Source organism: Astatotilapia calliptera, chromosome 7, assembly GCF_900246225.1.
Source record: "Astatotilapia calliptera chromosome 7, fAstCal1.2, whole genome shotgun sequence".
NCBI lineage: Eukaryota > Metazoa > Chordata > Actinopteri > Cichliformes > Cichlidae > Astatotilapia > Astatotilapia calliptera.
Genome location: NC_039308.1, coordinates 6,196,522 through 6,210,174, shown reverse-complemented (window position 1 = coordinate 6,210,174; position 13,653 = coordinate 6,196,522). Strand labels below are relative to the sequence as shown.

Sequence of the window (13,653 nt, the reverse complement as noted above, 5' to 3'; positions counted from 1 at the left end):
TGCTTGAATCTACAGAGAAGTCGCTGTCTCATTGTTTTGTATAATGAAATCTAAAATTCAACAAATGTGGAGTTAATTATGCTATTTCCATTACACCTGTATACATACCTACCTGTAAACTGGGTTTTGCAAGAGATTTCGCAAGGTGGCTACGTGAACGCGTCCTAAGCCTACCTCAGCTGGCGACTGAATAATTAAATGTGATTGGTTCTTGCAGTGTCACTGTCATTACTGACCGCCAACCAATCCGGCCGCCGTCCCGTGACGTCAGGTTCTCCAGGAGTCTCCGTTTAACTCGATTCAAACTTCTACTCAGATTTGTTTCTGTGATGTGCGGCACGGAGAAGTGGCAGGCCAGTCTGTGAGCATATCCAGCAGGCGCTGAAGTTCACATGCCGATGTGAAATTAATTAGAATAGTCGTGTCAGTCCTACCTGAGCCATTTCATCTACTTTCTGACCCGAAGAAGAGTGTTGGCGGCCAGAAACGGACAAACGGTGTCCACGACAGACCTGACAGCCATCATGTCAGGTTTACCGCTAAAGGTAACGCTGAGTAACGCTTTTTTCATTCTTCACGCTTAGTTCAGTGATCACGGAGGCAAGAGTGCCAGAGTTAAAGGTAGTTAATACTACTTGTAGCCGACGGTAATTGCTTCAGCGCTTAACAGGTTCACTGGATTTTCCTGTTTGTCTTGTTTGCTTCTCCTCGATAAGTTAGCTAATACCTCAGGCTGGGTAGTTATCACACAAATGCTTCAACATAACCAGCAAAAAACGAGCCGGTTTCACACAGAAAAAGACCACAGCACCAGAGCTGTCTGAACTTCTTCGAGCTTGTTGTTGTGGCTACCTCATAGTTTCCCAGGCTTCAGCTTGGATTTTCTTTCTTTCTTTTTTTAAATTGCGTCCACTGACACTTATTTTAACAGCATTAAACGATTTAGCCATTTGTTAGCCTAGTTATTATAAAATCCTTTATTGAACGTTACTTTATCTTTAAAGCCCAACACCATCGCCTAGGACTTTTGAAAAGTTCTTTTAGTTTTGATTGACATAAGGTGTGGTGTGTCTGTTCACGAGCAAAAAGCCATAGAGCTGAATAGCCTGGTAGTGCCTAACACAAAGGACACATCCTCAGCTTTTTTTTTCTTTTTCTTTTTTGCGACTTGCTACAGCTGAAAGAATGAGTAATGATCAAGTAGTTATTATCGGATTATAATTACGCCGGGTGTTGTTTGGGAATTTGTTTCATATTTTAACTTTTCTGGGCTTTGTTATCACTGGCTATGATATAGCCAGAGACACTGTAAGGATTCTGAATTGAAGTCTATCTAACAAAAAAGAAACAGAACTTCCTAGAAAAACACAAGCTTTTTATTCCATTGTGACCATTTAAATTATATTTCCATTTATAAAAGTGTCCAGAACATTTTTTCAGAAGGCCATGCTGACATAGAGGGCCATTCACTGAACCCTGGAACTACATACTTGTGTAATCAACTTAAAATGCTGTGTCAGTTTTTCAGTTTAAATCTTTCCAGTTGTCCTGATCACAATTTGTTTGATCAGTAGCATCACAGAGGCTAATGATCAAACAAATTGCATTATTTTACATATCTTTACTTGTATGTCTAACTCAGACGTCCCTACCAATGCAGGACAGATGTGCATCACTCCATACAGAAAATATTGGGGTAGTGTATACATGGATAGCTGTAGAAAAAAATGTATAATTTGAGACAGTCTCTTTGTAGGATCATGAGAGCCTGCTGGAATATTCATACCAGAGTAATGAGTAAAGCAGCATAGTGTACAGGTGTCAGACAGACGCTGTAAAGTAGTTTATGATAGAAATAGAAATGTTTTTGTTTGTTTGTCTCTTTGTTGAATTATAAATTAAATAGCAGTACAGATTAATGACAACCCATTCCCTCCAGATTGTTTCACATAATACATACAGGCTTTCATTGGTTTACTGGGAGTGCTGTTCGGCCTGTTAGGACATTATGTGCTTGGATGGACCATGTGCTTGGTGTCAAAAACTGCAAGTTCTCTAGTGGTGAATTAAGGCTGGGTCCAAAAGGCAGCAGATTCCTGTAAACTCCATGTTAACGGTTTAATCCAAACAATGTTGGCCTCTGGACATTTCCCCCCTTAGTATGAGGGTAATTAAAAAAATGTATTATTTATTTTTATATTATTAACTCCTGTTTTTATATGTGAGGAAGTTGGTTAAAAAAATCCTTTGTACAATTGGCACAAATTCCTTAAGTCAGGAATTACATTGGAAATTTATTCAGATTCCCATTGTGGTGACCCCTTGTGAATAAGGAATAAGCGAAATGTAGCTCTCATCCACCTGGATACTGTTGAGGCTTAAAGTTGTTGTGTGCCCTCGCTAATTAGCAGGTGTGCTCACACAGTCAGTTTTGGCTGATAGCATTTACTTTGCTAGATTTCATCTCTGCTAATTCGTTACTGAACTTGACCTTGGACAGTATTTGTGCTCCTTGTGCCCTATGAACCATTTATAATATTTGGCAAATAATATGGCCTAGTGTCCAGTACAGATGATTCTGCATTAGTGTGGCTGACTGAAACTGTCATTTCACTAACATGGCACTTATTTTAGATCAAATGTTTTGCCATTGTTTGAACAAAGCAATAGAAAGGAGTTCATGTTTTCATAGAGGTATAAACGTATCCTGAAACTCATAATAGGAGATTGGAATGGAAGATTTGTCTTTAGTAAGGCTCACTAATTTTTGCCCATAAGAGGGAGCCATTGTGTCATTCGCTGTTGTTGATGCAGTGTTGGTCCAGATTGATGCTTTTGGTTAGCAGCCTTATCAGTTTTTTTCTGTTTAGCCAGGTGATGATTTTCATTTCGCTTTGGCTGCGCCAATCAGGTTATTTTAAACTAATTTTATTGATTCAGATTAAATTACATTATATAGTTTAGTGTAATTGCATTTTCTAATTGTTCGGCTTTGTACTGCTGATGATTTTCCAAGTTCTTCTCAGTAGCATTGGCCTGTGTCGCTGTGCTTTTCTTTACTGCTAAAATTAGCTAACAGTCGGTAACAATACTGTAGTATTTAAAAAAAAAAAAAAAAAAAAGTTGTATGAAGTCTTTCTAATACCAAAATCTGAAGAAGAATGAAGAAGAATGCCTCTTCCCTCTAAAAACAACATGGCAGCCCAACTTCTGTTTGAGTTGCATCTGAACATTCAAACACTTCATACCTACTGTCACACCTACTGCTTCCCCAAATCACTTGGTATGTACACATATTTCTGTTTAAAGGACGTAATCAAGAAAAACAACTGATTCCTAAGAAGGGAAAACCTAAAATAGGAGACATTGGCATGTTTACATCATACATTTAGGACTGAATATCCTTAATTAGCAGTCACGCCAATAAGAGACTGAAACTGTGTTATTGTCTTACAGAATGGGAATCTGAAGAATCTGGAAGAGTGGGATATTCTCGACCCAGAGTTTCAGCAGCGTTTGGAAGCTGCTCGATCAGTGCTCCGGCAGCAGATCCAGCGGGAGCTGAAGATCAAGGAGGCAGCCGAGAGGCTGCGACGGGCAGTCACCAACCGCAAGAGTGCAGCTGATGTGGAGGGCCAACTTAAGGCCTCAACCCGCAAGCTGGAGAAGCTGCACTGGGAACTGCAGGAACTCAACGCAAGGTCTATGGCCACACAGAAAGACAGTGCCATAGGTAACAAAATCTTTTTTCCCTTCATGTAGAAGGAGGAAAACCAGTAAGAGTACAAGTCCATTTGTTTCACAGGTTCTGTTGCATTTAACAAACAGAAGACAAGACCTTAAAAAAGGGGGGCTAGAACAAGGTCAGCAGAATTCCAATACAAACCCAGATCCAGTTTCTTAACATAGGTTTGACTGTTGCTGACTCGTGTTATGGATGTTAATTAGAGAGAACAAAAAGGGAGTCAAACTGTTAACATTGTCAGTATCTCATTTCTGTCGCTAGTTTTCACCCTTTTTGAGGTTACAAGAGCTGTTTTCCATTGAAGCCAGTATAAAAACGTTGGGGTTTTATAAGACCAGAATGGATAAAAGCTACCATCATCCTTGAGTCACACTCCAACATTTTTCTATATAAACTGATTCACATAAAACTTTTTATACAAATAATTAGGACTTTGGTTGAAACCACCACACTGTAAATGACTTGTGTTGGTATATTATGAAAACTATATTTTATATGTATGCACTTTGCCCTAAACCTCCAGGTTCATTGATTAAGGTTAATCTTTAATATACTGGATAAAAATAAATAAAGCAGCAGTGCAGTCCTGTTGTCAGATATTCACATAGTGACAGAAAACATGAGGTATAAATTGTTGGAGAGACGGAGGGAAAGAAATGCACGATTTTGTAACACTTCAGACAATCTATTGTTGTAGGACCTTGACCTTACAATAGAAAGTGCCTTGAAGCAGCTGTTGATGTGATTTTTGATGCTATATAAATAAAATTGAATTCAATAAAATTGCATCAGTGATTGCAGTAAAGGGCGCTGCAGCACACACAAGCTGTTACATGTGGATGTCAGCTGGGCTGCACTGCTACCCACAGAGAGCATAATGTTTAGAAACCTTTCCATCTGCCCCTGGGAGCTCCATGGGGACTGCAGATTGAAAATTTGATTCATTACCCTTCTTTTTATGTGAGAAGAATGGTTTCTTTACATAATGTCATAAACTAAGCAAAATCCCAACATGCTTAAATCAGAAAAATTCTAAGCAGTGTATATAGGCCCCCCAGACAGGACACGTCGGGGATGCTGTGTTTTATGCTGTATTTGTCTTAACCACCACTTTTCTAAGGCCACTATACTATACAGAGATAAATCACTTGATCTGAAGTTGGTATCCATCTAATATTTATCTTATTTGTATCCTAACCCTTTATACAGCCTGTATGTTTTGTTTTTTCCATGCAGGTCACTTAGAGGAAGAAGAAGACCTGTCAGGAGAGACATGTCAGTGGGAAGAGGTCACATCACCACTGGACAGTCGAGTCAGAACACTGAAGAAACAACTTACCATGGAGACCAAGGTCAAACAGGGTGCTGAGAACATGATCCAGACTTACACTAATGGCTCATTTAAGGTATTATACAACATGACCTAATTTATGCATAGCACAACACACAAAGCCTCACGAGTACCACTTTACACTCTCTCTGAGTGGCTCATGTGGTAAATTGCTGTTCCATGTAAAACTTTTACAGTAACTGAATACATTATTAAGAGGAGGATTAGACTTATAGCACTTTGCCAGATGCCTTTATGAATTAGAATTTCTCACTGTGCAGAATAGTTTGTATTTTTGTTAACAAGGTTCTGCCTTTCTTTATAACTACTCTTTATGAAGTCATTTAGAGATGTTGGTTCAAATTTAAAACTTTTATACATTTAAAGTTCGAAGTAAGGCATTCTTATGCAGACATTTTGACATATTAGAGAAGGGGAATGGACAGCCTGGGCGTAGACCAGGTTAATTATCAGTCTAATTATCAGGCTGTTGAAGGCAAAGAGGGAACTAATACTGTTAAGCACCGTGTGTAAATCCTTTTGGAATGACTTAGTTTCTTGTATAAACTGGGCAGAGAACATTATACCATCTGAGCTAAATCAAAATGACAGATCAAATCGTGTGCCTAACACATATCACAGTTCTAACCTTTCCTGAAAAAGTAAACTTCCCTTGTGTGTGTGTGTGTGTGTGTGTGTGTGTGTGTGTGTGTGTGTGTGTGTGTGTGTGTGTGTGTGTGTGTGTGTGTGTGTGTGTGTGTGTGTGTGTGTGTGTGTGTGTGTGTGTGTGTGTGTGTGTGACCTTTAAGTTACTTTCTTTCTCTTGATCAGAAGTTCTGTGTTGGTTTGTAATTGTTTGTTTTATTTTCCAGGACAGAAAGATGCTCTCTGCAGCCCAGCAGATGTTGCGGGACAGTCGTACTAAAATAGAGCTGCTGCGCATGCAGATTGTTAAAGTCAGTCAAGCCAGAGATGGAGAGGAGGATGGCAAATATGGTAAATCTTATCACTCACACACGTACTGTTCTTGTATGGGCAGTGTTTTCACTGCAGATATCTTATACTGACGGTTTGTCTTCAGTATGTTTCAATAAACAAAATGAATGTGAAACATAATGGATCAAAAATGACTTGAGAAAATATCAAATTTATATTGAATGCAAATGAATTTGTATTCTGTTCTGTGTCTTATGGTCTTAAGTAGTTGGAGTGTGCTTAGATGTTATGGAAATGTCTGTGAAGGTTCTTAGTCCTCCAGGTCATCGTAGTCTAAGGAGCTTGGAAAGAAAAGCGTTTGGACTTCTTTAAGTTAGGTTAGAGTCCCAGACCCAGCCACACACTCAGACACAAACTGGTTCATCCCAAAGACAAAACTCCCAAACACAAAATTAACAACGTAGTGTATGCGGTGCAGTGTAGTGAGGAATGCTCAGACCTCTACATTGGAGAGACCAAACAGCCACTTCATAAACGCATCTCACAACATGGAAGAGCCACCTCAACAGGACAAGACTCAGCTGTTCATCTGCATCTAAAGGTCAAAGGTCATTATTTTGAGGATGCCACTGTTAAAATTTAGGACAGAGAAGACAGATGGTTTGAGATAAGTGAAAGAAGCCATCTATGTCAACTGTGAACGGCTCTCTTTGAACAGAGGGCGGTGCTTACGACATCAGCTGTCTGCCATCTATAATCCAGTTTTGAGATCCCAGTAGAGATCTCAGTAAATCACATGATAAGGTGGGGCTACATCTCACAATGGGTTCACCTGAAACCTTCGCTGATTGTGAACCACACCCATTTTCAGAGCTTGGCTCAAGTGATTATGCAGAGGATCAATGGGGGGGTCCATGATCCTCTTGGGGACTCTCCATCAATTGCTCTTAGAGCTGAAGAAGCTTCTCGGATGAGAGGTGAAATGTCCTAAAACAACTTAAAGAAGTCCAGATGCTTTTCTTTCCAAGTTCCTTAGACATGTTAATAATTGATATTTTACTAATTTTAGTACAGTGGTGATTACTGGTGGTGGTGGTGACTGTTTTGTTCATCTGCACTAAGGTCATTCTATGGAGATGATCAGTCCTGTGGAGCTGCGAGTTGCTGAATTAATTCACCACATGAAGATTGAATCAGCTGTAGCAGAAGGAGCCAAAAATGTGGTGAAGCAACTGAGCGGGCATAAAGTCCAGGACCGCCGAATACTTGCAGAAGTGGGTACCAGCTGGAATGTCTTCACTTTCACCAGCCTAACAGCTACAACAAGAACACGATGGCTATAAATAGTTAGAATGAACATTTTTGAACTACAGTTGAGTTCAAGGTGACCTTCACAATATATTCCACAATATGTAGAACTGCCCTGGGATGGCTGTGGCTCGAGTGGTAGAGCAGGTGATCTACCAATCACAGTCAATCCCTGACTCCTAGATACTGAAGCCTGAATTGCCTCTGATGCATTCATAAATGTGTATGTGTGTGAATGTTTGTTAAATGCACTTTGCTGTATGTGTGGTTTGAGTGCTCAAAGTGAGTTGAGAGGTGCTATAGAAAAACCATTCCATTCACTATTTGCCTTGATTTATTTGTGCAATATCTCTAAAATTAGAAGCATCCTTTGTCAGGGTGATACTGAAGCACACATATACATGTTTTTTTGTCATTTAAAACACTTATGGTCAGTTTCATGATAGATTAGATCAAAAAACTACTTTTGTTTAGTAGTTTGATTAGAAGTGAACCCAAACAATTGGGTATTACTGGTTTTTCAAATTGTGTTCATATTTACAGTCTATGTCTATGTACAGCTCATGTTTTTATGATATTTTTGCATAGTGAGCAGATTACAATACACATTTCCAAATTTCAGTGCGTAAATATAAATCTGATTACATGCATACATACAGATTGAGATATAATCTGAACTCCATATGTTTGCAATTAATTGCAACATAATTATTAATATTGTTGCATCAGAGATTGCATTTCTGTATCCTTCAGGCCCAGGCGCGAATGCAGGAGTCATCTCAAAAGGTGGATTTGTTGCGTCTCTCGTTGGAGAGACGTTTATGTGAGCTGGCTCATGATCATCCCACACATGCTACCATTAAAGAGGCTTTAATAGTAGGCACCTCACCTTCTTACGGCACTCCAAAGAAACACTCCCAGGCTCCAGCCTCTTCTTCATCTTCATCCTTCTTCAAACCAGCCAGTCTAACAGGTTGTTTAAGTCTGCTAGTCTCTTTTAAAGCAAAATTTTGATAGTCATTTTATTAAATAACCGTTCATAACAACATTTAAATTTAAAATGTATTTTTTTTTTTTTACCTGAAGCAGCTTTCCATTGAATTTTCAGTAATGTTATCCCAAGTAAGAACTAATGACTGAAACACTTTTCCTTAGGTCGTTTGGAGGTATGTTTGATGGGTTGCCAGGACCTGTTGGAGTCAGTTCCAGGCCGTAGTTGTGTGACCAGTGTCTCAACCACCTCTGGGAGCATCTCGGATATGAAGTCTCTGAAGGTACGAACCGGACGCAGTGCCAAGGCTGAAGACATTTCCTGTAAGTCAACTTTTTTTTTTTACTTTTTTTTTTTTATTTTTTTTTTATCTTTTTTTTTAGACCTTTTAATTTTCTTTGTGTCATAAAATGCAAAAATCCAGTAATGGACACTTAAACTAACAAGTAATTGGTTTCAGAAATGGTAAAACTGACAAGACGAACATTTTTGTATTTCAATACAAACCTGAAGTTGTAGTCGAGTATTAGCTACATTTCCATTAGATATTTTGTCCCAGTAACTGAAAGGTTCTTTCAGACTGTAGGTTATCTGGATCTAGATATCTGTCTCTCTGTGTTAGCCCTACGACAGGCTTGCAACCTCTCTAGGGTGTTTCCCGCCTGTCACCCCATTGTAACTGGGAGGGGCTGGATTAAGTGGAATGAATGGATGGACTGTACACAAAACAAACTACTCCTGTCCATTAGGTAGCTGTGCTGGCGGGCGTGATTAAGGATGCCATGCAGGTGCGTCAACCCTCCCTGCACGGCACCGCAGACCACGCCCGCCTAGTTAAAAACACGGGGACTCAGGGGTTGGAGTGTTGTGGTGTGACAAATATTGAATAAAATGGCTCAAACCTATGATCCCTGGACCCACCGTGTCTCATTCACACCACAGTAGCTATTATAGGAATTATTGTGACACAGTTCTGTACCAACTGTAAGTGTGTTATGCTACAGTTGGTGGTGATTTACTGCTTTTCAGAAGAAAAAAAGAGGTGAACAAAAGCAGCAACGCAGATTCAAAACACTTGAAGGATACACAAAAACAATCAGAATCAGAATACTTTATTGATCCCTAGGGGAAATTATGTTGGTTACAGTGCTCCAGTACAAACAGTAACAAAAACAGACAATACAAGTAAGAAATACAGACAGGCTCAAGGTTTTTTCCACCAAAATTGCAGGACTGAAAATAAGCAAAAGTATTTTACAAGCTCTGTAGACATGGCCAAATCTTTGCACCATTTTAATTTCAGTCAGCTTCCAGCCACTCAGAAATGTTTGGATCATGGCAGTCTTGTGGGTTCTGCTGCCTCTTTAACTCTGCAGACCCCACCCAAGAGTTACTGAAGTTTAGGAGCATTTCCGTGGGTAACATAATTCATACTAAAAGTAGTTTTAATCCTGGTCCTCATGACCATGATCTAAATTATTTACATTTCCTAGTTCCTCATGGAGACATTCTTCGGCGGTTTGTTAATCTTTGAAGACTTGATAATATGAGTCTATTTCTTACTGAGGTAGATGTTTCTCCATATACATTTTGAAAGATTTCTAAATTGCTTGTTTTCCTGTTTTTATGACATTAGGTCTAAGAAATGTAGTAAGCCCTGAATTTATGGTAACTTACAGGTTTTCGTTTTGATTAGTTTTCTGACTGCATCTGTTTTCTTTGTTTTTCAGCGGAGATAAGTGCAGTGCTGAAGGTTGACAACAGAGTAGTGGGGCGCACACAGTGGAGACAGCTGGGCAAAGAGGCCTGGGGCCAGAGCTTCAGCATTGAACTAGAACGGGTCAGTGGCTGCCATGTACTTGCTTTAAGGATTATTTCAAATCATCACTAATATATTATGACAGCGTTAAATTAGTTAGGTTTCAGACTACACGTGCATGCAAATAGGTTATTCTCTGTCAAGAACAACGCAGCTTTGAAGAAAGTGATTTGCACCTGCACCAAAATTCAGTTGATTGTGTCTTTGCCCATTCTCTATCTCTTCACCAATTTCAGGGGATTTGGCTTGGTAGTTTTCTTTGTTTTATGAAGAAAAAAAAAAAATCTTGTTCACAGACAGCATGGGATCTCAGCTTGGTGAAGGAAAGAAGAATCTTTTATCCTCAGATTCACAGCATGGGCTTATTCTTCTCCAACTCCACAGTTCACTTCTTTTCTTCTTAGCGACTGCTGGAGTAGCCTTCCATGTGTCGCTTTTTAATATTAACGATATTTATTCTCATCAAATTTCGTTTTAGCTCCCTTTAAACCAACTTTGTTCTGATTGACAGAGACTACATTACAAACTGGAATAACATGAAAAATAGTTTAAAAAGTAGTTGTTGCCCATTCTTTCTCTATAAAGAAAGTTTGAACCTTTTGTTTCCAGTGTTTCTGTATTTATTTTATTATAAAAGGTGAGTGTATCCAGAAAAGTAGAACTGCTTATTTATTTATATAAAGCCAATTTTTGTTTAGTGAATCAAGGCAAAAAATCCTGATAATTCAACTCACTGTATTTTTCTTGCAACTGTCATTCTGTAAACAAATTTGTCCTTGTGAAGAGTCAAATTTCAGACATAAAAATCATTTTAGAAGCAGAATGTGTGATGTGTAAAAGTACCTTTTTGTATAATGTTTAGGACAAGAATTCACACAGTTTTCCTTTGCGGTCAGAGATATTGTATAACCTCTTCATACTAGTAGTCAGAAGAAACGAAAAAGATTTTCTGTTACTTGCGTAAATACTTATTCCTCCCAGAGTCGGATTGTGAGGTCTTTTTTTTTTTCCCGAGGCACTGGCACATATAAAAATCGGATCCCGAACTGACTCAGACCTGAAATCATGCTGATTTTGTGTCTAACAAAACATGAGATAGTCAGCCGTGTCAGAGTCCTCTTGTAAATAATTCCCCTCGCCCCTGCGGGCGGTCTTTTGTTCCTTCAAGCTCTGTTCCTCTACCAGAGGCCTGAGAGTTTGAGGGTCCCTTGGGGTATCTTTCCTGTTCCTAGGACTGCGCTCTTGTGGACAGAGATCTTGGATTTTGTTCCTGGGATCTGTTGGAGCCACTCGCCTAGTTTGGGAGTCACCGCACCTAGTGCTCCGATTATCACTGGGACCACTGTTACCTTCACCTTCCACATTTTCTCAAGCTCTTCTCTGAGCCCTTGGTACTTCTCAAGCCTCTCGTGTTCCTTTTTCCTGATGTTGCTCGTTACATCTGTCACTACAGCCATCTTCCTCTACCATGTCCAGTTGGGTAGCCATCACTATTTTGTCCGTCTGCATCTGGAAATCCCACAGAATCTTAGCTTGGTCATTCTGGACCGGGGCGTCTCCCATTTTGACCTCGGGACTTTCAGGCTATACTCTGCACAGATGGCCACTTGGTTATGGCGGTCCATTTGTGCTGGATTGTCTCAGGGGTAACTTTACACAGCCTGCACCTGGGGTCTTGCCTGGTATAGACCCCAGCCTCTATGGATCTTGTGATTAGAGCTTGTTCTTGTGCTGCCATGATTAAGATAAGATAACCTTTAATAGTCCCACGTGTGGGAAATTTGTTTTGTTACAGCAGTGCACAGTGCAAAGTTACATAGAAAAAAATAAACACTAGAATAAGATATCAATAAGATACTGCACACAATAGAATAGAATAAAATACTATATACAATTGAATAAAAATAGAATACAAATGCTATATACAATTGAGTATAATACAACGATCCCAGAAAAGAGTATTGCACTTAGTGTTATTGCGCATGTGTGGATGCGTGTGTTTGATCAGTTGAAGTCTTTGTTGTGGAGTCTGACAGCAGTGGGGAGGAAAGACCTGTGAAATCTCTCCGTCCCACATCGTGGGTGCAGCAGCCTGCCACTGAAGGAGCTGCTCAGTGCTGTCAGAGTCTCCTGCATGGGGTGGGAGATGTTGTCCAACAGGGATGACAGCTTAGCCACCTTTCTCCTGTCACTCACCACCTCCACTGGGTCCAGAGGGCATCCTAGAACAGAGCTGGGCCTCCGGATCAGCCTGTTTAGTCTCTTCCTTTCCCAAGCAGAGATGCTGCCACTCCAGCAGACCACACCGTAAAAGATGGCTGCGGCCACCACAGTCATAGAAGGTCTTCAGGAGTGGGCCCTTCACTCCAAAAGACCTGAGTCTCCACAGCAGGTACAGCCTGCTCTGCCCTTTCCTGTTAGTGCCTCTGTGCTGTCGTTCAATTTAGTGTTGTCCAGCCACTGGTACGATTTCGGGATGTCAGCCACTTCCTGTATCTTCCGGTAGTATATACCATGCAGGGGCCTGCCCTTCCATGATGGTTCTTCCTCTTGCTCCTCTTTCTTCCATTTCTGCTGCCTGAGTTAGTCAGTCGTGGCCATCTTTTTGCTGATGAACTTGTGGATGTTCGTTGTCTCATCCTGGGCTGTGGTGCTGACACTCACCAGTCCCCGGGCTCCTTCCTTTCGATTAGCATACAGTCTCAGGGTGCTGGACTTGGGGGGGAAACCCTCCATGCATGGTCAGGAGCTTCCTTGTCTTGATGTTAGTGCCTTCCGTCTCTTCCTTTGGGCAGCTTATTATCTCAGCAGGGGTACCTGATCACGGGCAGGGCGTAGGTGTTGGTAGAATGGATCTTATTCTTACTGTTCACCTGACTTCTCAGCACTTGCCTGACCCTCTGTGTTTTTGTTGCAGCTTTTCTAGCAGCCTCTTCATGGTTCGCATTTGCTTGTGGTATTACCAGGTACTTGTAGTTGTTCTCAATGTTGGCAATGTTGCCTTCTGATAGTTTGATCCCTTCAGTTCTGACTACCTTCCAGTTCTTTGTCACCATCCGACTACACTTCTCCAATCTGAACGACATGTCCTTGCTGGAGATGCTGGAGATGCTGAAGGTGTGGATCAGTGAATCGATGTCTCATTTACTCTTGGCATACAGCTTGATGTCATCCATTTAGGGTAGGTGGCTGACAATTGCTCCATTCTGTAGTTGGTACCCGTATGTAATCTTGTCAATGATCTCACTGAGGGGGCTCAGGCTTGTGCAAAACACCACTGGGGACAGAACATCTTCTTGGTAGATCCCCACACTTGATGGCGACCTGTTTTATGGGCTTCAAGTTGGCCTCTAGTGTCATACGCAACATTCCCATTGAGTTCCTGATGAAGGCTCTTGGGGTCCTGTTGATCTTGTACTGTTCAAGGCATTCAAGGTGTGGGTCATTGAGTCATAGGCCTTCTTGTAATCAATCCAGGCAGTGCACAGGTTGGTCATTCTAGTCTTTCAGTCTCAGGCGACTAC

General features: G+C 40.7%; 1 protein-coding gene across 1 annotated transcript in view; it reads left to right on the top strand.

Annotated features, from left to right (window-relative positions):
- Positions 1-244: 244 nt before the first annotated feature.
- Positions 245-13,653, top strand: part of pkn3 (protein kinase N3) — a 32,001-nt gene continuing 18,592 nt past the window's right edge. Inside the window, exons 1-8 of the mRNA XM_026172718.1 lie at positions 245-545; positions 3,457-3,733; positions 4,982-5,151; positions 5,948-6,071; positions 7,134-7,285; positions 8,073-8,292; positions 8,475-8,633; positions 10,041-10,150. Of these exons, the coding sequence (XP_026028503.1) occupies positions 525-545; positions 3,457-3,733; positions 4,982-5,151; positions 5,948-6,071; positions 7,134-7,285; positions 8,073-8,292; positions 8,475-8,633; positions 10,041-10,150 (1,233 nt within the window). The 5' untranslated portion in view covers positions 245-524. The remainder of the gene's footprint in view (positions 546-3,456; positions 3,734-4,981; positions 5,152-5,947; positions 6,072-7,133; positions 7,286-8,072; positions 8,293-8,474; positions 8,634-10,040; positions 10,151-13,653) is intronic.